General features: G+C 41.3%; 1 protein-coding gene across 1 annotated transcript; it reads right to left on the reverse strand.

Moving 5' to 3' along the window:
• Nucleotides 1–86: 86 nt before the first annotated feature.
• On the reverse strand, nt 87–2,681 carry LOC142383866 (F-box/LRR-repeat protein 14-like). Its single transcript, XM_075469656.1, has one exon. The coding sequence runs from the start codon at nt 2,112–2,114 to the stop codon at nt 903–905; it is 1,212 nt and encodes a 403-aa protein (XP_075325771.1). The 5' UTR covers nt 2,115–2,681; the 3' UTR covers nt 87–902.
• Between the last annotated feature and the right edge of the window lie 23,593 nt (nt 2,682–26,274).

Below are 26,274 nucleotides of genomic sequence, written 5' to 3' on the forward strand. Positions count from 1 at the left end.
AAGATGTCCCAATGTGACAAACACAAACCTTAAAAGATATGAGAAACAGTTTGTGAGATTCTTACAAATAAAAGACAAAACTGGAACATATTTAGAATCTTTAATCATAAATATCACTACTGTATGAATATAAAACATCTTAAATTACTGCTTTTTTTTTTTTTTAGACAAATACTCTGGCATTATCGTTGGAAGCTCTTTGGGTGCAAAAACACCCACTAACGAACAGTTTTAAGTATTGCATATAGCCGTTGTAGCTGTTAATTACCACACCTTACTGTAGCCGTGTTGATGAACCTTTTGACAATTTGAGCACTAACTGATACATAAATTACTTCCTCAGGAATATAAAACGAAGCCAACTGCACATACGTAAACAAAGACAGACAGGAGTGATCCACCCACTTCAATTTGAAGTACAATTTTGTCAGCAACAGTTATTCAATACAAAACAAATACAGGTTACGCAAGTATAAAAATATTCACAAAGAAAGAAAACCAAAAACTAAACTTAAATCCAAGAATTTCCTGCCTTTCTGTGATGAATTAAAATGCTTAGTTATTATCATGAAATGCAACTTGTCTTAAATGTAAAATCTCTATTGGTACGCAAGTTACAAAAATATACAATCTACTCTAGTATTCAGCGACTGTAGGCACTCCTGTGTTTGACGGGTGAGGTAGCTAGACAGTAAGAACTGAACACAGGCTGCGATTTAACAAACAAAATGGAGCAAAAGACTGAAACTAAGTGGAAATAAGAAGGAAGTATTGCAGCAGAAGTGAAAAATATTCCAGTGGGTTCCTCCTCTGGCTCTCAGCTGCAGGAGAGAAGGTAAAATTAAGAATGAATACAGGCGGTCCCTCTCCTCATACAACTGGGCACTTCACACGAGGAAGTGTCACCTCACTCTTTCACTCTCAGTCATCTGCCACAGTCCCAGGTTCAACACTTTAAGGCACGGGAGCTGTGTTATCCTCTCAAGACCCCTCTTGGTGATCTTTGTACAACCGTACAGATCAATCCCCGTCAGCTGCGTCAAGTGGTCGGCTATCAGCTCCAGACCCTTGTCTGTGATTCGCACACACTGCCCTATGTTTAGAGTCTTAAGTTCATGCATCTGGCGCACCATCCTGTTGATGCCATCGTCGCTGATATGACAGGAGCACAGAGAGAGGGACTTCAGCTGATACAACCCCTGGGCAATGTAAGCCAGGCTCTGGTCTCCAATCTTATCACAGAAGGAAACATCAAGCCCAGTCAGCCGGAGGGAGCCCATGGCCAGATGCATTATCCCAGTGTCACTGATGTTATCACAGGACCGCAGGTTCAGGCTGCACAGGTGTGTCATATGTGACAGGTGGATCATCCCTGCATCCGAGATCCCCCCGCAGAAGCTGAGGTTGAGCATTTTGAGCTTGTTTAGGCCCTTTGAAACATGTTTGAGAGAAAGGTCAGTCAGCTTCTGGCAGTCCTGTAAGGTCAACTTCTCCAGGGACAGGCAGCCCTCTGCAGCGCTGCGGGTCATTCCTGACAGGTGACCTATGCCCACGTCAGACACATGCCGGCAGCTACGCAGATTCAGGCTCTTGAGCCTGTGCAAGCCCCAGGCAATGAGCAACAGGCCCGTGTTTGTGATATTGCTGCACCCCCCGAGTTCAAGCACCTCCAGGTTTTTGAGATACTGAGCGATCCTTCCCAGGCTGGAGTCGGTGATCTGTTTACACAGGCTGAGGTTGAGCACTCGCAGGGATGGGATGTCCTGCACAAAGGCATGTCCCAGACCATTGTCTGTGAGGTTGAAGCATCCACACAGGTTAAGGCTTTCGATGTGCGGCATCCCCTGAATAACGTAACTCAGACTTCGCCTCAGGCTGAGAATCTGGACTTTCTTGATCCCCCTGGCTTGCAGACTGGGGAACAGAGACGGGTTGGCTCGCCGCAGATGGAGCTTGGCTTCCACCCCCCTCCACACAGACTTGTGGTAGGACGCGTCTCTCCAGGCCGCGCACACTTGGGCTACCCTTCCTTTGTCTTTCACGTCCAAGTAGCTGAAAATAATGGCCAGTATTTCCGGGAAAAGGCACGAGATGTGTGTTTCCATTTCAAACATAATGACTCCGTTTCGCAGCAGAGGGTGCCTATGAGCGACAATACCGTCCTGTTAGCTCCCCACAAACTGCTAGTGAAGTTGATGTCTGGCCCGGCAACGTTAGCTAGCGTGAGCTAGCATACGTACAAAGCTAACTGTAGCTAATTAGCTTTGTGAATAACGTAACAAAAATCCACCCATCTCCTTGGGCAAAGTGTACGGTTTGATTAAATAAAGAAAATGTCACAAAACGACAAACGACTATGCCGATTTTATGTTGTAAGCTGGACGCAGTTCAGCAAACTAAAGTCGGAATATTTACCTAGCAAGCTAGGCTAACAGCAGCAAACCGCGATCTCCGCCTCTGCTAGCTGTCCAAAGTTGAGCGCTTCAAAAACGCTGAACCTCCTCGTCCGGAACAACTTATTCTTCACCCGTGGCCATCTAAAGTTTATGCAAAACGCTATAGTTTCTAAAAAAACTTGATATCCAGAAGTGTTTTTCCGCATAAAGATTGTTCTTTTATCTTCTGTGGCATTTCCAGCGGCGTCGGAGCATCCCGGTTCCTCTATGATGAATGCTGTGCTCGCTGATGGCCAATTCAGTCCCTGGCCCAGCCAGCGCCTCCTAGTGGAAGATGTGAACATTGCTTACCACTACAGGCTCAAAAACACAAATTAATCTATGTAATTCAGGGCTGTTTTATAAATGCCGGATTAAACGCTTCCGTAGCAAATAGGACCATAACTTTTCACTGTGGTTGAGTGATGCAAAAGTTCAGGTTGGACACCAAATAATGAAGGCCCATTAATTACAAAAAGTGTTGCATATGCATCATAAATAATGATTAATATGGTGGGTCAGTAATTGAATGACTAAACAGTAAACTGGACAGTTTTGCAGACACAAAACATGGTTGCAAAGGAAATCTAGACAAGAGTATATTGCTGTATACAACCGAACTGTCCATCTACATAATATATTGTTTGTAGTACATCAAATTTATATAGTAACAAAGTGATAAAACCTTAAGCCTGTTTAGTTATCTCTTTAGCTCCTCTATAATTATCAATCATTAAAAATAAAATACAAAGCAAAAACAGAGTTATAGTTCTGTAATAGCCAACAGTTGTAAATAAAAAAAAAAGAAACGTGATATGATATTTGTAAACCACAACTATAATCAAACTCATTACACCAAACGTACGGCACAGTTGTACCTTTATTGTGGTCCAGGCTGGAAGAGCTCCATGAATCTCTTAATTCGGCCTAGAGATAAGTTTGGAGGTGTTTGTACTATAAGTATCCCTCCCACTGAATAAAGGCACACAAAGTATATTGTTCTTAAGAGTGGCTGGTGAGAATTAAATTTTGATTACTTAAATAGTGTAAGAAGGATTCACACATCTGAAAAAGGCTACATCAATGCACAATAAGACAATGTCAGGACTCTTGTCTTCTACTGTCTCCAGAAGATTATGTCTTGCAAGATCACAACAAGTGCACAATGTCACATCCTAAAAGACAAAAATTTGAGACAAATGTTAATCATCCTGGCAAAACTGGAAGAAAAACTTGATCAGCTACGAGGAATGATGAAGGGAGCAATGTTGCTCAGGCTGCTTTTAGGGAAAATCTAAAAAACAGGAGTCATTTGGCAAGAGACTGTACAAATAAAGCTGAGGCGAGTGGCTGATGCAACTAGACGACGCAAAGCACATTGGTTAAAGAGGTTAAAGACGAATCATGTTTTGAGACTCTGTGACATAAAGAGGACAGTTCAGAACATCCCAAGAAATGCTGATTAACAGGGACAGTTTTGAATGGAGGACTGGTCCAAAATGCCGTCTTTTATCTTCATGTAAATCTCATAAGCAGCCACTGATGGGTGCAAGTCTGTAGTTTTACTGCAAACCAGACACTGCTGTTCATACAAATCAAAGTAAGTTTGAATGTAAATCATTTAAGATATAATACAATATACTCATAGTACAACGCAGTTACAGTAGCTAACTGTTAAGAAGATTTAAGGTAGGTTAACAGGGAACGTTGTGGAACCTAACTGCATACAGCAAATACAGCAAATGTTTGAATAAAGACATGAAAACACAATCAGGCCAAATTTCAAGGATGTTTGATTACTTTTCAGGAGCCTTGAAAAAAATGCTCAAAGTCACAATGAGACCTTAAATAAAGTATAGTATAACACGAATTCATTTAGAAAACTCTACTGTGTACCTTCTTCAGTCTTGAGTGCTGCTCGGTGTAAATGCCTCCGACCTGGCAGGAAGCCGCAGTTACTGTGGTGAGGTGTTCACTGACCTGGACGCCTCCGGCAGCCGGGAGGAAACACAGCAGGTGCATCACAGTTATTGTTCGGCATGAAAGGGACGAGGGTAGAGGTGTCAGAGTGGCACCGAGGCCCGAATGGTCACACAAAACACTCAACTGGTGTGCACAGGGACAGTTACACCATACAAATGCATTATTTGAATGTTTAAACAGGGTCCTGTTTGTTGTGGTTCACCGTCACATTGTCAGTGCTCTCATTTGCAAAACTGTCTGTCGGGGCAAAAGTCAACAGCAAAGAGGTGTAGTTTTTTTTTCTAAATTATCCATCCATTTTCTATACCTGCTTAATCTGTCGGTCAGGTCGCAGGAGCCTGTCCCAGCTGTCATTGGGGAAGAGATGGGGTACACCCTGGATAGACAAACAACTACACTCATTTCTAAGGACAATTTTAGAGACACCAATTAACCTAACACACACATTTTTGGACAGTGGGGGGAAGCTGGAATACCTGGAGAGAACCCATGTATACACAGGGAGAACATGCAAACGCTACACAGAAAGGCCCCAGCCTGGGAGTTGAACCTGGAACCCTCTCGCTGTGAGGTGACGGTGTTAACCACCACACCACACCACTGTGGAACCCTTTTCTAATTTATGCTTTGTGAAAATACAAATCATATATAATAGATAACACTTGAAAAACTAAAGGTACAACTAAAATAGAAAGACTAATTGATTACATAATGAGATGCACGATAAAGTAAGTTTCTGACAATGGCAGATCCAATAAACTTTGATGTATTGTTTATCAGCTTGAGATGACAAATACGAGAACATTTTTCTGTCGTTTGTCTAAAGAAATAAACTATATTTTGGTTAAGATTTCACAACAGTTGAAACTCAGTCTTGTTTGTGTTGCGTGTCTAAGCCTCCATGTTATGTGTCTGTCCTGTAGATGTTTTTTATTCTATTTTCTATGATCCCTGTAATTAGCCACACACACGTTCCTTTGAGATACATGATCTATTCATCAAGGAGGTCCAGGTCAAATTTGTCAGTATTAAAACAGCAAACAGTTTCACAAAAAAAAGACATATGAATATAAGACATTACGTGGGGTAAGGAATTACAAGGAAAGATATTCAGGCCATACCAACTAAATCCAAGACATATTTAATCTCCAGTTTAAAAACTCACACCACAGCAACAAGTTTCCCTCAGGGCAGATTGTAAAAAGGCCCTTAAAAGTGTTTAAAGAGGGGAGCCTCTATAAATCGGTGGTAATTTGAAGCTCAATCTGAGCAAAGGGAGCATTGAAGGAGAGAAAATAGTTTTTACCAAGCTTTGAATGCACCTTCGGAACAGTAGGTGATGAGAGAAAGGAAGTTGGAGCCTCACCTTTGACCCTCATGGTTAGAAGTGCTGGGCCCCTCACAGCAGTTCACTCGTGGCCCTGAAACAATAAATATCTACAATTCCTGGCATATTTCAAGGCTCCTGTCTGTCTCTGGGCCTCTGAATTACTCACAGTCTCCACCTCTAACCTTCATGTTGTTTCTTACAACTGACACATCTCTGCAGCTTTTCCAGAAGCTGTTGGAAAGTAAAGCACACAGTCAGAAGCTGTGGTGCATCATTTGTTTTAGGGCAGCCCAATTTCCACTAAATAAGCGTTAGCGCCAATTCCAACACTGAACACAGTCCTGTGTGCGTAATGATGCCAGGTCGCGCATCATTTACTTCTCTCTGGCAGCGAAGCAAATGACCTGTTTATTTCCATTATGAACCTCTGTCAATGCCTTACAGCAAAGTTTTAAAACCACAACACTATTGTGGAGGCACAGATGACAAGCCAATGGGAGTAAAAAAAATACCAAATATGTGTGCATGAATAATGCAGAGGGTGTTCTTTGAGCTGTGGGACTCTGTGCTCTGTAGTGAAAATAATAAAGTACAATCACTTCTTTTTGTCTCTGGATCTTGTGTCATCTCAGAGCATCTCGTTGGTCGACCTACATGTTCTAGCAGCAGTGTAAATGATGTAAATCTTTCTCTATATAAACTGGGGTGAACCCATTTAGAGCCTTAAAAAACAGCAATAAAATTTATACAATCGGTCGCTTGATGAACAGGAAGCCAGTGGAGCGAGGCCAACACCCCCTTTATACGATCGTGCTTTCTTGATCCAGTTAAAAGACGAGCTGCAGGCAACAAAGAGACGACTGGTCTACACCCACATGCAAGAAATTACAATATGTTGTCGATTGATCATTTTTACCTCCAGAGAGTTTAGTTTTGTCTTTCGTTGGCGGGGCATGTAAACACTGTGGCTGACAGGGTGACTATGTCAAGAGGTTTCTTTCTGGGGAAATTGTCGTTTGAAGAAGACGGGGAGTCCAGACTGCTCTGGTCACTGTCTGCTCTCTGAGATCTGAAGTCATATTCACCTCTCTGAAAGAACAATCAGTTTAGCAGGGAGAGAAAAAATCAGCTAAGCTACAACAAATTAAATACATTTCAAAACAATGCCATCCAAATTGGCAGATCCCAGCTCTGTGCTCAGTATTCCCTTTGTTTTCAAACACTATTAGTGTGTCTCTCCGAATGGCAGAAAGAGAACCTGACCTGCCGGTGCTGTGGTTACCAAGAACCTCAACCGTAACACTTAGCTTTCACTCTAAGTTGTACTGCTTTCTCCCAATAATCTGAGGCATTTTTGTAAGAGTAAGGCCATATTCTTAGAGGACACACTGAATATGCCCTCCGTGTTCAATGTTCAATAAAATTGCACTTGAGAAACCGGAGCAGAAAAAATCTGCTGAGGGTGCTTTCAGTTCCTTTGGTGCAGATCTCTGGAACAAACAACCTGTTAACCTGAGGTCCATTACCGCTGTGTCTACAGTCAAAACTAAACTCAAAACACAAGCCTACACTTAAAGACTGTGCTTTTGTTTTTATGGGAGCTTGTACTGCACTTTCCTGTTTAATTTTGTCATGTGTGTCGTTATCAGTGCTTTGTTAGGTGTTAATGGATCCTCACTTGATATTTTTCACTTTCTTTATTTGTGTGTGTGTGTGTATGTATGCATGTTAGTCTATGTCTGTGCCAACGTACATGTGGTTATTTTTGTCTATGAATGGATTAATTATATGTTGCTGTCATACCGTGTCTTTCTATGTTCAGCACATTGTGTTTACATGCAATGAAATATACTGTATAAACAAAATTGCTGTTGCCAAATGCTCAAATAAGGACAAATCAGGCAAGAATGGAGTTCACTGAGTTTCAACACAGTTTGAAATGCAAGCAGCATTTGCACACCCAAATCAATCACATGGCCATTTTCTCAACTCCAGACTGATAAATATAACACTGGAAAATGCACTTCCTGTTATGAACCTTTTTAAGCACCATTGTCCACACAGAGTTTTACAGCCCGGACAAGTCAACAGTACCTCACAAACACGCCTACACATCTTCAACCAATTTAATATAACAGAAAACCTACTGAGACCCATAGAGGCAGAAAGAGAACATTCAGACAGAAAGGACCAGCTTCCAGCAGGCTGAAACCCAGGTCCTGGGTATCAGCACTGTAATGCTCCAGGATGCATCCCAATGCACTGATTATCTGTTGATTTGGGAGTTTGAAACCTTTTAGCAACTTTAAACTTAAACTTTCTTCTGTGTATTAAACACATTTTTTTTAATTCAGTGAAATGTAAGTTTATTTAAATCTAATTAAAATTTTGTATTTAGACCAGAATATCAATCATTGTGATGCAGAGGAGAGCTTTGAGATAGAATTCGAATAATCATTATAATACTGTATATAAAAAACATTGAATTCGGGTTTACTACCTAAAACTATATGCCATAAAGATTAGAATAACTGTGTGATATAAATCAAAGCAGAGTGAATGTAAGGGTGCATTATTGTTTCTCTCTGTGCAGGTTCTGTGATGAACTGGTGACTCAGGGTGTACCCTGCCTTTAGCCTGGTGGGAGCTTAGATAGGCTCCAGCCTTCCCTAAACCCTGATTTGCCTCAAGAAGTTATAAAGAGTGGATGTATAGATGGATAATGAGCAAAAACAAATAACAGTAAATATACACAACATACGCAGCGATTTCTATATACAGGCTGTTGCTAAAATGGTCACCTTTCATAGTCAAGGTGATTTCAAACCGGCAAACGATCAATTTCGTCAAGCTGAAGAGTATTTGTCACATTTATTATCACTGGTACAGAAACTTCTCTCACTGGGATGTACTTATCACTCAGCTCTGAGATGTCGATACCAGCAGAGGGCAGCACTGCTCTGGCAGAGCAATTAAAAAAATAAACAAAGCACACTGATCAATCATCACACCTTCAAAACAGTCTTTTGCCGATATGTGTAATAAGTACAAGTCAAACAAAGAATTTAGAAATTTTTCTTCACTCTGTGCATTGCTGCTTGGAGAAATTTAGACACTCGGGGTGTAATAGGGTGGGGTCACACCATTACGAGCACAGAGAGATGAGAGGATTTGGTTGTAATGAAGGAAATGAAAACTAAAGACAGAAGGAAAGATGGAGAATGATGGTGATTCCCCTCTCAGCCTCCCCTGTGGCTGGACTTGTCTCTGCTAATGACCCTGTCTGCTGGCTCACGCAGACAGATGGTGAATTAACTCCAATTAGCCCACCCTCAGCAGATCTTCTCTGACAGCTCACCACACACACTCACACACACAGTTGTGTTTCCGTCACTTCAGAGGACAGTTCAGTCATTTCAAAAGGAATTTCTAGCCGTAAACAATCACATCAAACTTATCCTAACCTAAAATAAACCAATTCTTTATCCTAAAATTGCATCAGTTAAATAAAGTAGACGCTGGCTTTTTGTCCACGTCTGTACAAATAGATTTACATCCTCACTTCACAACAAACACAAAAACACACTAGAAGCCAGTTAGAAAACTCCCAGCCTTTTCTACGTCATTATTTCAGAGTTTGATCTTTTTCTTTAGAAAGACTTTTAACATTGAAATCATATTTAATATCAAAAACTGAACCTCTGAACTCACTTTTGGTGTGATCACTGTGCAATTTGACCATAAAGAACTGTTGTGTTTTCCAAACTCACCTCACAAGTGAAGTCAGGGTGCACATATTTGTTAAAGCTGTTCACTGAACAATAGAAACTGATGAGTCACATATTGTCATTGTGGTCAACATATGCACTGTTTCACACACTCTCTCGAACGCACACAAAAACCATGCCCCCCCCCACCCACACACACAGACAGTTACTACTGTGTGACCTCCTGTCATTGTGTTCAGCGTTAGCGAGGTGTGACCTGTCATCATCCATACTGTGCACATTCTCTGAGTGACTGAATTCACATTGCATGTCAAGCAAACCGTAATGTGTGTGTGTGTGTGTGTGTCCCTCACAGGACATGTAAGCTGTGCAGTCAGTCACAAAGAGGAGAATATCAGCTGTTACAGGCAGCGAGGCTGCACGGTGTCAGTGCGTTTAACAGGTGTCGTCCCTGCTGCTAAAAGGCTCCATCTGGGAGTGAAACCGGCCGTTGACCTCTGACCTCTCCTGTAAACAGGGTCAACAGGTGCCGAGGGCAGGGCAGAGGTGAGGAGGTCAGCTTATCTGCTGCCAAAAACAATGACAGTATCGAACACGGTAACATGCCAGTCAAAAAGGCTTTGTGTACAATATGTCAGTGTGTTTGCGTACATGTGAGAGACAGTGAAGTAATCCCTTTAAATCTCTTCAGCTGCTCTGATCTATGGTTCAGAGCAGGAAGGCGGGATGGACAGCAGCTGTCTGTGAGAGATGTTTGACCCTGGGAGTGCAGGGGGGGCGTAACACCCCCTGACCTCTGACCTCAGCTGAGACGGTGTCACAGACGCTGTTCATTGTAGCGCATGGATTGAAGATTAAAGAAGACTTCTCAATACTCCGTACATCCCTCCATGTCTCCCCTGTGAGTGTGTGCTTGTGCTTTTGGCATGACACTGAAGGGAAAAGACAAGTGTCACTGAATCATTATGTTGAGAGAAAGAGACAGGGCGAGAGGAGATAGCTGGCGAGGAAAACTGCAATGAATGAGGAGCGATAAGTGAGATGTGGGCTGTAGTGTCGAGGTGTTGATGTTTGTGACAGAGAGCAAAAAAAAGGAAAATTAAGAAGGCCCGGTGGATGGAGAGATAGAGAAAGGGGGAAACAAGTAAGGATGAAAGAAAGAAATCTCCGTCAAACCCTGAGCTCATCATCCCCTGCGGCTCTGTGGATCTTGCTTATTTTACCACCTTCGTTTTGGCCACTTAGGAAAACATGTAGCTGTAACTATGAGAGCAACAAACTTAAACAGCCTGCAGCTTAAAAAGGATTTTTTTAAAGTATGTTTTCAGCCAAAAGCGTTTTTGCCATCTTATTTACTTGTGATTGAGGTTTTATTGTTTTTTTTTCATAATTTATATTTGACAAGATATCATCACACTTACTTATATGACTTATAAGTATAAGTGACTGCATAACTACCACTGACAATCAGTTTGGTTTTAAAACTATGCATAGCACTGACCAGTGTATCTATGCACTGAAAGAGATTGTAGAGGCATATAGGAGTCAGGGCTCTACTATAATTTTAGGATTTATTGATGCCTCTAGAGCTTTTGATCGTGTCAATCATTTTAAACTGTTCAATAAACTTCAGCAAAGGGGAGTCCCCAGTAGTCTGGTACGAATCTTAGCCTATTGGTACTCCAACCAAAGTGTGCGGGTGAAATGGGGTAACATCCTTTCTACACCTTTTAATGTCAGCAACGGGGTAAGGCAGGGGGGGATTTTATCTCCTGCCTTATTCAACGTTTATATGGATGACCTGTCAAGACATTTGGGGACATGTCAAACAGGTTGTATGGTTGGTGATATGATGATTAATCATTTCTTATATGCCGATGACCTTACCATTCTATCTCCTAGTAGTAGTGGGTTCCAACAGCTCCTCAATATCTGTTCTGACTATGGGTTAGAGTTTGATATTAAATATAATGCTAAAAAGAGTGTGGTAATGATCTGTAGAACCAAGGATGATCTGAAAATTAAGTCCCCTCCTTTCTATTTATCTGGAGAAGAGCTGGGAGTATATGTCACAAAATACCTGGGGCATATCCTAACTGATACGCTGGAAGATGACGCTGACATGAGCAGACAGAGGAGAGTGCTATATGTCCAAGCTAACATGCTGGTTAGAAAATTCCATCACTGCACTACAGATGTTAAAGTTAACCTGTTTCGAACTTACTGCTCCCCTCTTTATACAGCTCCACTCTGGGTTAGATACAAGAAGGAGAGTCTGCTGAAACTGAAGGTAGCTTATAATGATTGTCTCAGGATTCTCCTAAAGAAACCAAGGAGTACTAGCAAGTGGTTTATTCTGCAATCTAGGTCTTACTACTTTCATGGCACTGCTGAGAAATCTTACTTTTAAGTTTATGAGCAGGCTTGACCGTACAACAAATGAGCTTATTTCACAATTAGTTGATCCGAGTCGTAGCTCTGTAAGGTACATGTCTATGATCTGGGAACACTGGTATGAGTGCCTTCATTAGCTCCCCTTTTTTAGTATATGTATATATGAATGTGTAATGTATTGTATTAATGATGTTTGTACTGTCATGTTTCCATTGTGGGCTTTGAGCCTGTAATAAAGTTTATATATAAGCATTTCCCAACATCTGAATTGTGGTGACACCCCCCCCCCAACCCAACCATCTAATGCTATGGATTTTCCTGTAAAAAATGAACGTTTCAGTACATCGGGAGGTACGTTGTGCAACCTTTGCAACTTCTTCTGAGCTTCAAACATTGGCTGGTGAGTCGTGAAACTGTGCGATAATTTGCAGCCAAACATTTGTTGTTGAGCGTTTGCAATAATCACACTGATAACAATACATCATTTACTACCAAAGTGAATAATCTTCAGTTTTCAAAAATGTAAATGTCGACTTGTTTTCACTTTGTTGTAACCAAATGTCGGTCCTGGTATTGAAATAATTGTTGTTTGATGTTATTAAAATGGTGATGATTCTACTTCGTCTTTGTTTAGTTTATTCAAGATGAATATTATACTTACAAAAGAGGACAGAATCTAAATCCAGATGAATGATAATTTTGCTCAAATTGTACAAAAAGGGCAAAAAGGAAACAGGCCCTTATAGTACTTGTCAAAGGACATATTTGAGGGAAAAGACACAGAGGAGATATGGGAAATGGAAATTAAAGAGAAGAACCCAGTTAGACACTGACACAAAAACAACGTATTCTGAAAAAAGTTCACCTCTGGTGTCAACATTTCTCAGTGTGCACAGTACAATGTACAAAGTCGGGGGTGAAGAGAGTGGGGAATAAAAAAAAAAAATCTAAAAACTAAAGAGAACCAAACAGGAATTCTGCTCAACAGTGAGAGCAGATCTGAAATAAAGAGGTACGCTGTTCCACAATTTAGGGGCAGCTCGATGGCCTTTTGTTTTAAGAATGGCCCTCGGCACATCAAGGAGCAGCTGGTTTGGTTGACGACGGTCTCTAGCTGTGGTATGTACATTCAAGAGATCAAGTAAGTAATCTGGAGCCTGTGCATAAAGACATTTATAGCTTAACAACAAAACTGTAAAATCAATCCTCTGGAAAACACGGAACCAGTTGTCACCGCAGAGTAGTTCAGCTGTAACTGCCACTCTCAGTGGTTATGCTTGATACACCTGCCAGTTGTATATACCCACACGGTAAAGTGAGATTTGTGATGTGTGGCAGTCTGTGGTTTAAATTTTACGCTATGAATGCACATGTGTGTGCACATCCAACCCTCATGTTGTGTTTAAAGTCTCTTCATGATAAAGCTACAGCACCATGAGTGCAGAGGGTCGCTGTGTAAAGTGTTAACAGAACCTTTGTAGCTGTGCATTTTGAATGCACAGCTGGTGTCTCTCCATATAGGCTCTGTGGATACTACTTATCACAACATGTAAGCCGATGGTGAATATTGTGGAGTTAGTGACTCCTGATGACTTTGTGAATGAGGTGACAACCCTGATCTTTCGAAAAATCTAAAATAGCTTAATTGCTAGAAAAGTGTTTGCTTTGTTTACCTGATGCTAACTTGTTTGGAGACTTGTATTGAACATTTTGTGTTGAGGGTCCACACATTCAGTCAGCTCAAAACAATGGCAACTAGACAGTTCCTTGTTGCATGGGAAAGACTTCTAATCCTCCTTCTTTAATGTCAAAATATGTTGTCCTTTCTATTTTCTGTTCATCGTGAGCATTTCTCCCTAATGACAGAAGTCAATCGGTTCATTCAAAAACCGAAGGAACTTTGAAGAATTTTCAAGTGGTTTTTAATCTGCCATCAGCCTGCTTTAAGTTTCAGATGGTTACATGCAGCTAAATTAAATACGGTAGCAAACATGGTTCTCAAACTGTCACAGGCTTTCACCAGTTAACAGATACACAAAGTGTGGAAGATTATTTTACCACCCAAACCCAGTGTTTCAAACTGTCTGGCTGGCTTAATTTCCATTGGGATTGGCTAGTAAAACTTTTTTAAGAGACTGTCCTTCTAAGAATGTGCTCATGAGTCTTATGTTATCTCATGCAGGCAGATACAATCTATGATGAAATTAAAATGATGTGCAACCTCTAGTTGTCGTGAAAGCAGCTACATGTGAATTGTTAAACTTCACAACCAAGAGGTAAAGGTTGCACTGTAAAAAGAATACCTTTCAGATCGAACACTGTTTTTCCTCTATCCCTGATTAATTAACATCAGATAAAAAAGCGTTTTAGTAAAGTGTTGTTGTGTTATTTAAGGGATTAAACTCAGAAGTGAAAAAACACTTGGTCAGCAATACGATGGTCTTGATCTTACATCACACAAAGGCACAGGGTCAAGACACTGCACGCAGCCACACCATCCACCTCCTCCGTCCTCTTCGTGAGGTTGTGGGCTTCCTAAACGAAATACTTAAGAATGAAATTCGCTCTGACGTTTCCCACCAGCTGCTTGAAGGGATAACACTTTACAGAATGTCATTATGGGTCGTTTTTAATGAGCAAATGACCTACATGCCTGTATGGATCGGAGGACTTGTTGGTTTCCCAGTGTGCTCTGGATCGTGTATGCCAGTGGGATGTGGCGCATCATTAAGAGCTGTATCATGTTGTACACAGCAGCTCAGTAATGTGCTGCTGTCGTGCAAACAAACAAACAAAAAAATGGAGTTTGATGACAAGCAGTGACACGCGTTAATACACGCACACAAACACACACACTCAGTCATCATGTCTCCTTTTCACTCCTCCGTCACTGTGTTGCTCGGTGTGGGAACTCACACTTAAAACACCAAGTCTTGTTTTTGCTGCATAAATTGACGTGTTCTTGTAATTTTGTGTGCATCTTACCAACTCTGCGGCGTTGTTGCTGTTGTCATGAGTCTTGTAAGTGCTAAGCTTTCCCTCTCTCCAGCTCTCTCTTCATTTGCCCCCCACACCCACCCACCCCGGCTGATGTGATTTCAGGCTGTGCTTGAAGACTGAGGACTGGGCTGTTATCTGTGTGATATTGATGCGAGCTGTGGGCCTCACTGTCCACACCCCACAGGAAGACAGAAAGAAAGACACAACGATGGATGGCGGCAGAGGACGGATAGCTGGAAGAAAAAGAAGCAGATATTGCCAGCAGACTAATGGCTTTTCCCTATAATGTTTAGAATTTAGAGAGCTTGGCGTTTTTCAAGGATTTGTGTGAGAAGAAAATAAATGGTTTGGTTTTCTCAGTTTTTCCTCCCCCTTGTGGCACCCCCCTCACTCTTTCCCCCGCTTTTCCCTTTGCATTCACCTCCCTCTGTCTGTACATTATGTTGATGTCAATAATTTAGTGCAAGATTCAAGAATTCAGCACTTAACAACAGGTTACGATCTTTGCCATGAAAGCTATAAAATATGCGTTTGTGAATAGAATATGATTCTGTATCTTTCAAAGCAGCCAAAACCTGTCAGGACTGCCATTTGTTTTCTGACAGTATCGCAGTGAAGTGACAGTTCAAACGCGGGGGTTTGTCTTTATCTTGGCAGGTTTTCAATCTTTGCTCTATTTCTGCACACTGAGGAGCATTATTTTGTATCCATTGTTTTTCAGACCGTCTTTCATCTCCAGGGCTTTGTTGTTTTCTCGCTCTCTCTCCGTCTCTCCCTCTAACATCGTGACTTCTCCTTCTTTTCTTCCCTTCTCTTTTGCAGTTTCATCTTGTGTTGTACAGTAACAGTATAGCTGGGCTTGAAGCACACAAACAGAACATAACACTTCCCACTCTTTCTGGCCCTGCAACCTGCGATCACCTGCCTCAAACAAACCACTGAGCTGGAAAGACACTTGCTTCTGCTTCCTGTTTCTTCGGCTATCCCTCCTCCCACTGCTCATCCTCCCCTCCACCTCCTCTTTTTACCCCACAGGCCTGGAGATCGTTCCTTTGTTCTTGACATCTGTTTTGTTGGTTGATTAATTGAGATGAGCATGTGGGGTGAAGGCCCATGGAGGGGGAGCTCAGACCCCCCAGGTAATGAGTGTGTGTCTGTGGATATGAGTAAGGTGTGTAAGCGTCTGTGTGTGTGTTGGCAGTACAATTATTCTTGATGTGGTTTGTTAGAGCAGACTGCCAGGGTGTCCCTCGAGAGCCATGGAATATGAAACATTTGAATATCTGTTATCTTGGTAAAAATGCTTAAAAATCTCTCCACTATTTCCACAGTGTTTGAATTCAACAGCATAAGATGTTAAGTGACAGCTGACTGACAAGTGACAACACCCACTGCACACACTGCAGCATTCCAGAAATCCCAGAAGGCAGAGCTGTGATTTGAAGAATACGATACAGTATAAGTGCCATAATGTCTAACACATCTGTCTGAAGTTTAGTGAGAAAGAGATATACTCTTGGCTTCTAAAATGAGGGGATCTGGTGGCTCTGTAATGCTCCAGGGGGACATTGTTGGTATTATTTGGGTTCATTTGTCTCCCTCAGAGAGACAACTCACTGCAAATCAATACAAAGTTGTTTCGAGTGATCACTGTTATCCTTTAATGAAACACGTCTACCTCTAGTTGTCTCTAGTAGTCTCTTTTAGGATGACAATGCCCCCATCCACAGAGTACGAGGGGTCATTGAATGTTGTGATAAACGTGACAGATGTTGTGGCTTCTGCAGTCACCATATCTCAATACAAGTGAACATGTGTGGCAGGTACAATTCTAATGAGCTTGAAAATATTATATTCTTTTTTTAAATGTATTAATTTGTTATTCTTCAACACAGTCAACCCTCTTAGACAAGCTTTTTTGTCAATTCTTTAAGTAGTCTTCAGGAATAGTTCTCCAGGCTCCTTGAAGGACATCCCAAAGCTCTTCTTTGGATGTTGGCTGCCTTTTGTTCCGTTCTCTGTCAAGATGATCCCACACTGCCTCAATAATGTTGACGCCCGGGCTCTGAGGAGGTTGCATCATTCCCTAAGACCAGTTGTTACTGATTTTCAGTCCAGTTCTTGAGTCATTTGGCATACCTCAGCCCCATTTTCCATTCTTAAGAATGGCTTCTTGACAGCCACCCTTCCATGGAGACCGTTTCTGATGAACAGTAGATGCTTTAGTGAACAGTAGATTAATCAACTCAAGAGACAGCAAAATCTTTTCTGTGTTTTTTCCCCCTGCTATTTCAAGGACAATGCTTTCAGATATTGTTCATTTGTTGTGGACAGTGTTTTTTTTTAGGTCTGCCACCTCTTCTTTTGTCCATCACTTTTCCAGTTTCTTCACATTTCCCAAGGACACACTGGACACCGTGTTCAGATGTGCCAAGTTTGCTTCTAAAAATTCTACGGGCGTCACCTTGTTGGAACAAAAACACACTTTCTTTGCCTGTCAAACTGTGCTATCGTTGGCATTTTAATAGATGCAACAACAGAAGTAGGAACAAATTACACTTGTCTTTGTGTCAGGTAGAAGGTAAGTATAAATGTGTTTCTCAAAATCTTCACCGAGCATGAGACAGATGACTGTCCTGCTGTGTACCACATGGGTAAACTGATGAACTGGTGAAGAGCAGAGAGAAAACCAGAATTTATACCTGCTGTGAGGATGATGAGTCACAGGTGAGTCCAGTGAGTAATCAGCACGCCACACAACCTGCCCTGCTGAGGAGGAAGCACCGACAGACAGACAGACAGGGGAAAACAAACAGGAGACAAAAGGAAAAAGACACAGAAGGAGTGGGAAATACTGCCAGACCGCAGCACATCCCTTGAGTTGAATTATTCAAGGGTCAGTGTTAAGCGGCTTCATTAACAAAAAAACGTATTCCTCTGAATATGGTCGGGTACAATGAATGGACTGAAAATGAGTGAACGAACAGCAAATGTCCAAAGAAAAACTTTCAGAAAGCCTAAGGAACTATCGCTCAAGACCATTTTAAAAGAATACAAGAAGATCCAGCTCCTTGGAAAGAAAACCTAAAGAAATGAGAGGTTGGATAAAGACTGTGTGAAATCCTTCACCTGAAAATCTGTTGACAATGGGTGACATATTTTGTTGTAAAATGCCTTCAAAACATTTTGATTTCATTATAAGAATGTCAACAATTCTCGAACTCTGTTTGCTAATGTTGAAAAACTCACAAATCCTCCTAAACCCGGACCTCCTCTCTACAGAGAAACGCAACGAATTTGCCAACTTTTTTAAGCCAAAAAATCAAAACAATTAGACAAAACATTTACGCAACACAGACAAACAAGAAAACTAATCTGTGTCTAAAACCTAGAAATAACTCTGACGTTATGTCACAATTTAATATTGTTGATTTAAAAATCCTAGAGGAAACAGTTCGGCATCTGAAATCAACAACTTGCACTCTGGACATAATACCATCCGACTTTTTAAAAACTGTTTTTACCTCAGTAGAAAGTGATCTCCTACAAGTAGTTAACAGCTCACTGGCATCAGGCATTTTTCCCAAGTCACTAAAGACAGCTGCCATTAAGCCACTCCTAAAGAAGAGAACTCTAGATGCCTCTATGATGAACAACTACAGACCTATCTCTAATCTCTCTTTTATATCTAAGATTATTGAGAAAGTTGTATTTAACCATCTCAACGACTTTTTGAATGAAAGTGGAAGTCTTGATAACTTTCAATCAGGCTTCAGATGTCATCACAGCACTGAAACAGCTCTGGTCAAAGTGTTAAACGACATCAGGTTGAATACTGATTCAGGTAATGTTTCAGTCCTGGTTCTGTTGGACCTCAGCGCTGCATTTGATACTGTAGATCACAGAATCCTGTTGCACAGGCTGGAAAACTGGGTTGGACTTTCTGGAGCGGTCCTTAACTGGTTCAGGTCCTACTTAGAAGGCCGGAGTTATTTTGTTACAATTGGCAGCTATGAATCTGAGCGAGTGGCCATGACTTGTGGAGTCCCCCAGGGGTCAATTCTTGGACCTCTTCTGTTTAACTTGTATATGCTCCCTTTGGGTCAGATATTGCAGAACTTTAACATCAATTATCACAGTTATGCAGACGATACACAACTTTATGTGTCTCTGTCACCGGACGACTGCAGCCCAGCAGACGTACTGTGTCAGTGTCTGGAGGAAGTAAACTAGCCTGGGTGCCAGCCGAACTTAGCCCCGCCCATAACATTTTTTGTCGGGAAGTTCAGTCTGGCTCTGCTCAGTTGGGAAATCATTATGCCCGACATGGAATCGGTCGACCCAATCAGATTGCCAGGGCGGGCTTTATACGATGATGGACAGATGATCAACAGGGACATTATCGACTACGTCACTAAAGAGCGCTTGGTTTGACTTCGTTTGAAACAAACATGGCTGCCGCTGGAGAGCTAGGGTGTGTAGATTCTGCCATCGAGTCTGTTCTACAGGATCTCCACATTGCATTCGTTTTGAAAGACGAACAGAGGAACGCGATAAAGGCTTTTATCGATAGAAAATATGTTTTTGCCGTCCTTCCTACAACAAGTGTGTCACGTAATCTACGTCACATACTACGTTGCTCTGATTGGTTGTAGGTCTATCCAATTGAGCGAAGAGGCATTTTTTTCTCCTGGTTCGGTTGAAACACGCCCCATACTCAAATCTCTATCGAGCGGTATCAGACTCACATTCTGACTAGAATCGTGAGTATGACGTAGTCAGGCTAGAAGTTAACACCTGGATGAGAAAGAACTTTCTACAATTAAATGAAGACAAAACTGAGATCATTCTGTTTGGTAGCAAAGAGAAGAGGGTCAACGTTGGTAAATATCTTGAGACTCGGGACCTTACAATCATTGACCAAGTTCGTAACCTTGGTGTGTTGATAGACTCAGATCTGACTTTCAGCAGCCACATCAAAGCTGTCACCAAGGCAGCTTTTTACCATCTCAGAAACATCAACAGAATTAAAGGTTTCCTCTCCCAAAAAGACCAGGAGAAACTCATCCATGCATTCATCTCCAGTAGACTCGATTACTGTAACGCTCTTTTAACTGGACTTCCCAAAAAGAGCATTAAACATCTGCAGCTCATCCAGAACGCTGCTGCTAGAGTTTAAACCCGGAGTTTTAAGCCTGCTGATGGTTTACAAATCCCAGAACGGTTTAGGCCCAAAATACATCTGTGATATGTTCAGAGAATATAAACCCAGCAGAGCTCTTAGAGCCAAGAACTCAGGTCAGCTGGTCCAGTCCAGAGTCCAGACTAAACATGGAGAAGCAGCATTTAGCTGTTATGCTGCAAACAAGTGGAACAAACTGCCAGTGGAGATTAAACTTTCACCAAATGTAGACATTTTTAAATCTAGGTTAAAAACATTTTCTCATGTGTCAATGCATGAAATCTGCACAGTATCTTTTAATTTATCTGGACTGTTGCTTGTTTTTAAATTCATTTAAATTATTTTATTTGTTTTTCTTGATATTCTTTTATGTATTTTTAATGCTTCTTCCACTCCCTGCTGCAATGCTTTTATTTTATGTAAAGCACTTTGAATTGTTTTGTACATGAAATGTGCTATACAAATAAATTTGATTTGATTAGTTTTTTGATAATGGAATTTGTTGTATTTCAGTGGTGACAAAGAGGCCAGACAGCATGTTAGAACCTCCACCGTGTTTAACTGTAAGTAGCCCCTTCTTTTCTTTAAAGGTTTCATCTTGTAACTCGATAACAAACTGCACTCTAAATTGGATCCACTTTTCTTCATAGCAATAGTGATGCCAGTACCACTTTATTCCAGAAAGGCTGTGGCTTTTCTATTTTTTTCCTAACAAACATTACTTCTGCTTTTTTGTGCTTTTCTTTTGTTGCCATGTCCTCAATGGCCTTCTCTTCAACTTTCGGGGTTTTGGTTCTACCTGAAGCTTAAATCTTTGATCTTAAGATTTATTTGTATTTCCAAAATCTTTCCGTCGCTTTAAAAAAGTACTCCCTCTTTATAAAGAACAAAACCATAACTTGTTCTGAAAATAATGCACAGGCAAGTATTTCATTTTGTTAGAGGTGCTGATTTAAATTAATCTAATGGGTGTATGTGGGTGTACACCAAATAACATCTATCTATCTATCTATCTATCTATCTATCTATCTATCTATCTATCTATCTATCTATCTATCTATCTATCTATCTATCTATCTATCTATCTATCTATCTATCTATCTATCTATCTAATACAATACAATAAATAACTGACAAATTGTGCTTACTTCTGTTTTCTGTTATATAAAGCAGTTATTAGATTCAGTTTTACTTTTAGCTATGGTACGTTTACAGTACAACTGAAATATTTGCCAGGACTTTCTATAACTTTCTTTTCTCATTGCGAACATAATAAATATGACTTCCTTAAACCATGAATGAGTTTCTCTCTGAAGTAAAATTCTATGGATTGCAGTAGCTTTACTATTTTTCTTCAGGTGTTGATTCAACAATGTGATGGATTGATTCCACATCAGCTGTGACTTCATGGTTACATTCTCATTCACAATTTCATATTTCTCCTGCAGTCTCAAGATTTGACATTTGACACGGATGTGAAGTCTTTGTTCATCTTATGATGAAAGCCGAGCAAGTACCAGTAAAGAAGGCTGAGTGATGGTTGTGAGTTCAGGAAATAACCAATAAATGTACCTTCAGTTTAGAATATTGTATCACAGTAATCAGAAAATGTGTCATGATTCTACATGAAACTTCACTTTACACTTTACAGTTTTTCTCGATTGGTTTGGCTCATTTCTTGAAACTGAGATGACATTCCTATAACTATAGGGTCACTTGGCCAAACAGACTTGCAGTTCTTCGCAACACTTGAGATAACCAGCAAAATGTCATATGTCTCCCAAAACGTTCATTCTTGCTTCAAAATGAAGTCCCTGTCCCATGTAAATAGTCAATACCATAAAAATGGCATAGATCCTTCTCAATTGCTTTGGCACATTTTCATTCATTTTGTCCTCCTGTCAAAATAAACTGGACGGTGCAGCACAACTACATGGATCCTCATCACATGCTCATATCGCTCCAAAAATAGTTTACCCATGTGTCAAAACTAAATTCCTTTCTCACACAAATCATCAGTGCTTCCAAAATGCATTGTCCCTTTGGCATTGTGTAAGCACTGCAAGTCAAAATGATTAGATGTTTTGTCTTTATGGAAAAGGTCTAGCTAAAGGAATACAATTTTCACACCACACACATTGCACTCATTCTGCTGAGGAAATTGTAACTATTTTTATTCACAAGTACATTTTTACACATTACTGAAGGTAGGAAAGAAAAAAACTACAAAGGAAAAGGTATACAATTTAGGCCTATGTATACAAAATACAAAAACCTGCAAGAACCAAAACCAAAACCAAAATACATTACAGTAGCCTATGTTACAGTAAAAAAAAAAAAAAAACAGTCAAGCATCACAAATGAAATACAGTAATATTCTGACTACTCTGTGTCACTTCCCTCTTGCTCCTGGTCACCCTCCTCATCTTCCGGGCCATCCATCCGCTGCAGTCTGTTTGGCCATAAATTCTCGTCAACATTGCATCTGATGTCTTCTCTAGCAATGCACCGTGGGAAGAAGCGCCTTGAATGCCTTAGTCATCCTCTACACTCCTCGTCAGAACCTGCTTTCACCTGTTACCTACTCACCTGATTGTCATGAACGTATGAAATGTTCCAAAATATGTGTACTGTATTGTATTCCAATTTCTTAAAGAATTTTGACAATTGAGCAGACTCTTCTGCAGATGATGACTTATACAATGAAATTGTGCTGACATGTTTTGGAGAGAACAACCATTACACTGAGAACCAACCAATTGGGATTGATCAGCAAGATGCACTTTTTTGGGAAATGTTCTAAATGTAGGCTGATTGTGTTAAATGTAGGCCACTTGTACATAACCATTTGCAAAGATGTACTAAGTGCTTGAGACATGTACAAAGCATTTGAAATGTGATGAAAGCAATGAGAAATGCCATTCTGTTCTGAGACACCGCCTGTTAGTTTGGGGATTTGTCCATGTCATTTTGAGAATGTCATCTCAGTTTCAAGAAATGAGCCAAACCAATTGAGAAAAACTGTAAATAGGAGTAATGCAACATATATTCATGTAATTACTCTTCTGCCAACTTCATTATTTATAGTACAATTCTCATGTGTTATGATTCATGAATTTTCATTCACATACTGTATTTGGCTACAATGTATAAAATATTAAGTTCATTGAACATAAATAATGCATGTTTTGCAACTAGAGCATGTTGCCCTGTTGTCAACAGCATCACAAGTCTTCTTCGATGCCTGATGCATCGGCTCCTCAGGCAGATTACTGACTTTCACACAGAAAAAGATTCTGGGTACAAGGTATAAAGAGTCAGTTTGTGTTTTCAGAAATGATTTATGAGCCTTTGAGGCCAGAAAGCATCAGAAAGAACAGGCACAAATTTAGAGTTCAGTGAGCCAGGTCAGAGGTCACGGGTCACCTCCCAGCAGGCAGGTCAGGGCAGGGAAATGCGCTGAGAGAAGCTCAGACTCTCCTGGGGAGGTGTGCATGTGTGTTTCCTGGGGGGGAGCATAATCGGCGTGACACGGCGGATGGTGGCATGGCAGGGTGGGGCTCTGCCGACCCAGAAGGGCTGCAAGATGGAGGAGGAGATTCATACGGAGATAATCATGATATGTCACCATCTGGGTATACAGAGCAGGGCCAAACAAAGGCATGCACGGCAAAACATATCTGCAACCGCACTCACTCAAGATGTACTGTCTATACAACCATTCCAGGCATACATAAACACCGCTTTATATACATGTGCAAGAACACAAACAGAAACACAACCACACAGAATTAGAGAACCGAATGTCACAGCAGCAGGCTAATTTTCCACTCAGTATGTGTCGCTGTCCTCGGCCCATACTTGCATACGGACAGATGGACGGGAGGAGAGAGGGAGAGAAGTACAGTGAAGCCCTGTGGCTCAGGCCCATTAACAGTCTTGATTTATGCTGCTCTGCATGCTGTGGTGGGACACTGTCAGCCGAGCTTGTGTGTGTGCTGATTCAGGGCTTCAGCAGGCCACACTCTGATGTCTATGTAAGCAAGCATGAATGGCATGTTTAGGATAGTTTCGTGGCCAGACAGGCACCAGAAAGCCTGAGACCCAGAGTGTAACTTGAGGGGTTGAAATGATGGGCCAGGGAAAAACTGAAACTCTTCCATTTAATGCAAGCATCATGCAAACCAAACCAAACTAAAGTACCAAACCTAAACAAGAGAGCAGTTTAGAGCATATTACGGAACATTTGAAGCTAAAGAAAGGAGAAGGAACAGTCCTGTAATTGTGCTTCCTTCATGTGTAAACATCGGGTGCAGTTGAATAGTCCTTTTTCAATAGGAATGAATAACTAAGCTAAAAACCTGGAGATGCAAAACTGTCCTGTGTTGAAAGGAAAGGAGATGATTCCGTCCTTCAGTTCTTTGTGGCTGCAGCTCTGAAAGAGATGCTCGGTTATATTCATGCAAGCTGGGATTCATAAGTAAAGTTGAGAACAGGAAATTAGTCTGTAACAACAAATTATTTCCTTTTTGTGGACTAACCTTGGTAATGAAGTAATAATTCATATTACATCTCATCATACTAATACGATATGGGATCAAATTGTATTAGATGAAGTGTCTAATGATTTTTTTATTCAGTATTCTTTAAAAATCTGTAGTTTCACAAGTTCAGACCCTTAAAACAGGCTAAGTTTAAGTGTGGTGAGACTTTCATATTTTGCACAGTTGTCTATCCTTTTTCCCAAGTCATTATGAGTTCCCCCACCATTTTTCCTTAACCCCCACAATGTTTTCCAAAGCGGCCAAGAAACAGTGCTCAGAAAAAGACTTTAGGAGGCAAGTGTTTTGACTATGTGACCGTACCCTTAGATTAATTGTTATATGGATTCAGTTTTATTTCAGGGTTCTTTTCCCATCAATATAGACTTGTTTTTACCCCCTTGGGGTCACAATGAACCCATCAGTGTCCAATTAAATCCCTGAAGGTATAGGAGACACTCAGAGGCTGATTAAGGGGACAGGAGAAGTGATGAGGAGGATTGTCTGAAAGAGGTGGGTTTCTTTTTGCAATATGTGCATAATGACTCCCACTGACAATTATCTTTGATCCAATGCAAGCCGCCCCCCCTCCACCGCCTATCTCCCGCCATCCATCCCCACCATTTCATCCTCTACCCATCCTCGAGTCACTATCTTTTAATCTTTTCGCTCTTTTCTCCGAGAGTGTGTCTTCAAATGCCTTTTACGAAACTGCCTGAGTAACTTTAGAAATGACAAATATATCATAGCTCCACCATTCAACACTCGCTCATGTACACACAGAGAGGCTCTTCCTTCCCTTGCTACGTGAGTAGATACAGAGTGACTGGGTAATGAGGCTCACTCACTCGGGGTCAGTGACCTCACCGGGGTTTAGATGAGGACGGGGGGAGGAGACAAAACAAGAGAGGAAAGGACGGCGGGAATAATAGCAAGAAGGAATAGGGAGTTTTTCCTTTTTTCATAATTTTTCTGCCTTTATTTGTCATCTTCTCTGTGCTCCTTGTCAGCAGTTGGAGTGCTGCATGGACACAGGGGAGCGAAGGGGAGAAGTAGAGAGAAGATGTTTAAGTGCTGATTGCAGCCCCTGGTTGCTGCTGGGACCGAGGTGTCAGCTCTTATTCTGCCACAGCATGAGTCTGACAGGCAAATGATAGAGAAAGAGCCAGAGAGGATAAGAGGGGGGGGTTGGCTTCTGCTTGTGTGTGTGACAGTGTCTCTTTTGAAGGCACAACAAGAGCTCCAGTAAGAAGACGGAGGGCTGTGAGATGGGTGAGGCTGGACCACATCTCTCCACATCCTTTTATTTTTTTACTGATCTCCTCCTTCCTCTTTCATGGTTTGGTGATTGATTGAGTTATACTGCTCCCTGGGTGACAGGCATTCCCTCACGTTTCCATGGCAATGAGGTCAGAGGTGGACACTCGTTATTGGCTTTTGTCTGTAATCATCACAGATTGTGCTGTGTGTTTACTGCCCCCCCCCCACCCCCCCTTTCCCTCCTCCTCTCTTGACCTCACCAACCCTGCTCCGTGCAGCAGAGCGTGACCCCCGGGAGCCAAAGGTTCCTCACTGTCTCGACCCAGAAGTCACGAGTGTTTACACTGAGTGCTGTGTGTGTGGTTATGTGTAGCAGTTTGAAAGGGATAATGCACAGGAAAAAAAAGAAATATGATCTGAT

Source organism: Odontesthes bonariensis, chromosome 7 (genome assembly GCF_027942865.1).
Source record: "Odontesthes bonariensis isolate fOdoBon6 chromosome 7, fOdoBon6.hap1, whole genome shotgun sequence".
Taxonomy (NCBI): domain Eukaryota; kingdom Metazoa; phylum Chordata; class Actinopteri; order Atheriniformes; family Atherinopsidae; genus Odontesthes; species Odontesthes bonariensis.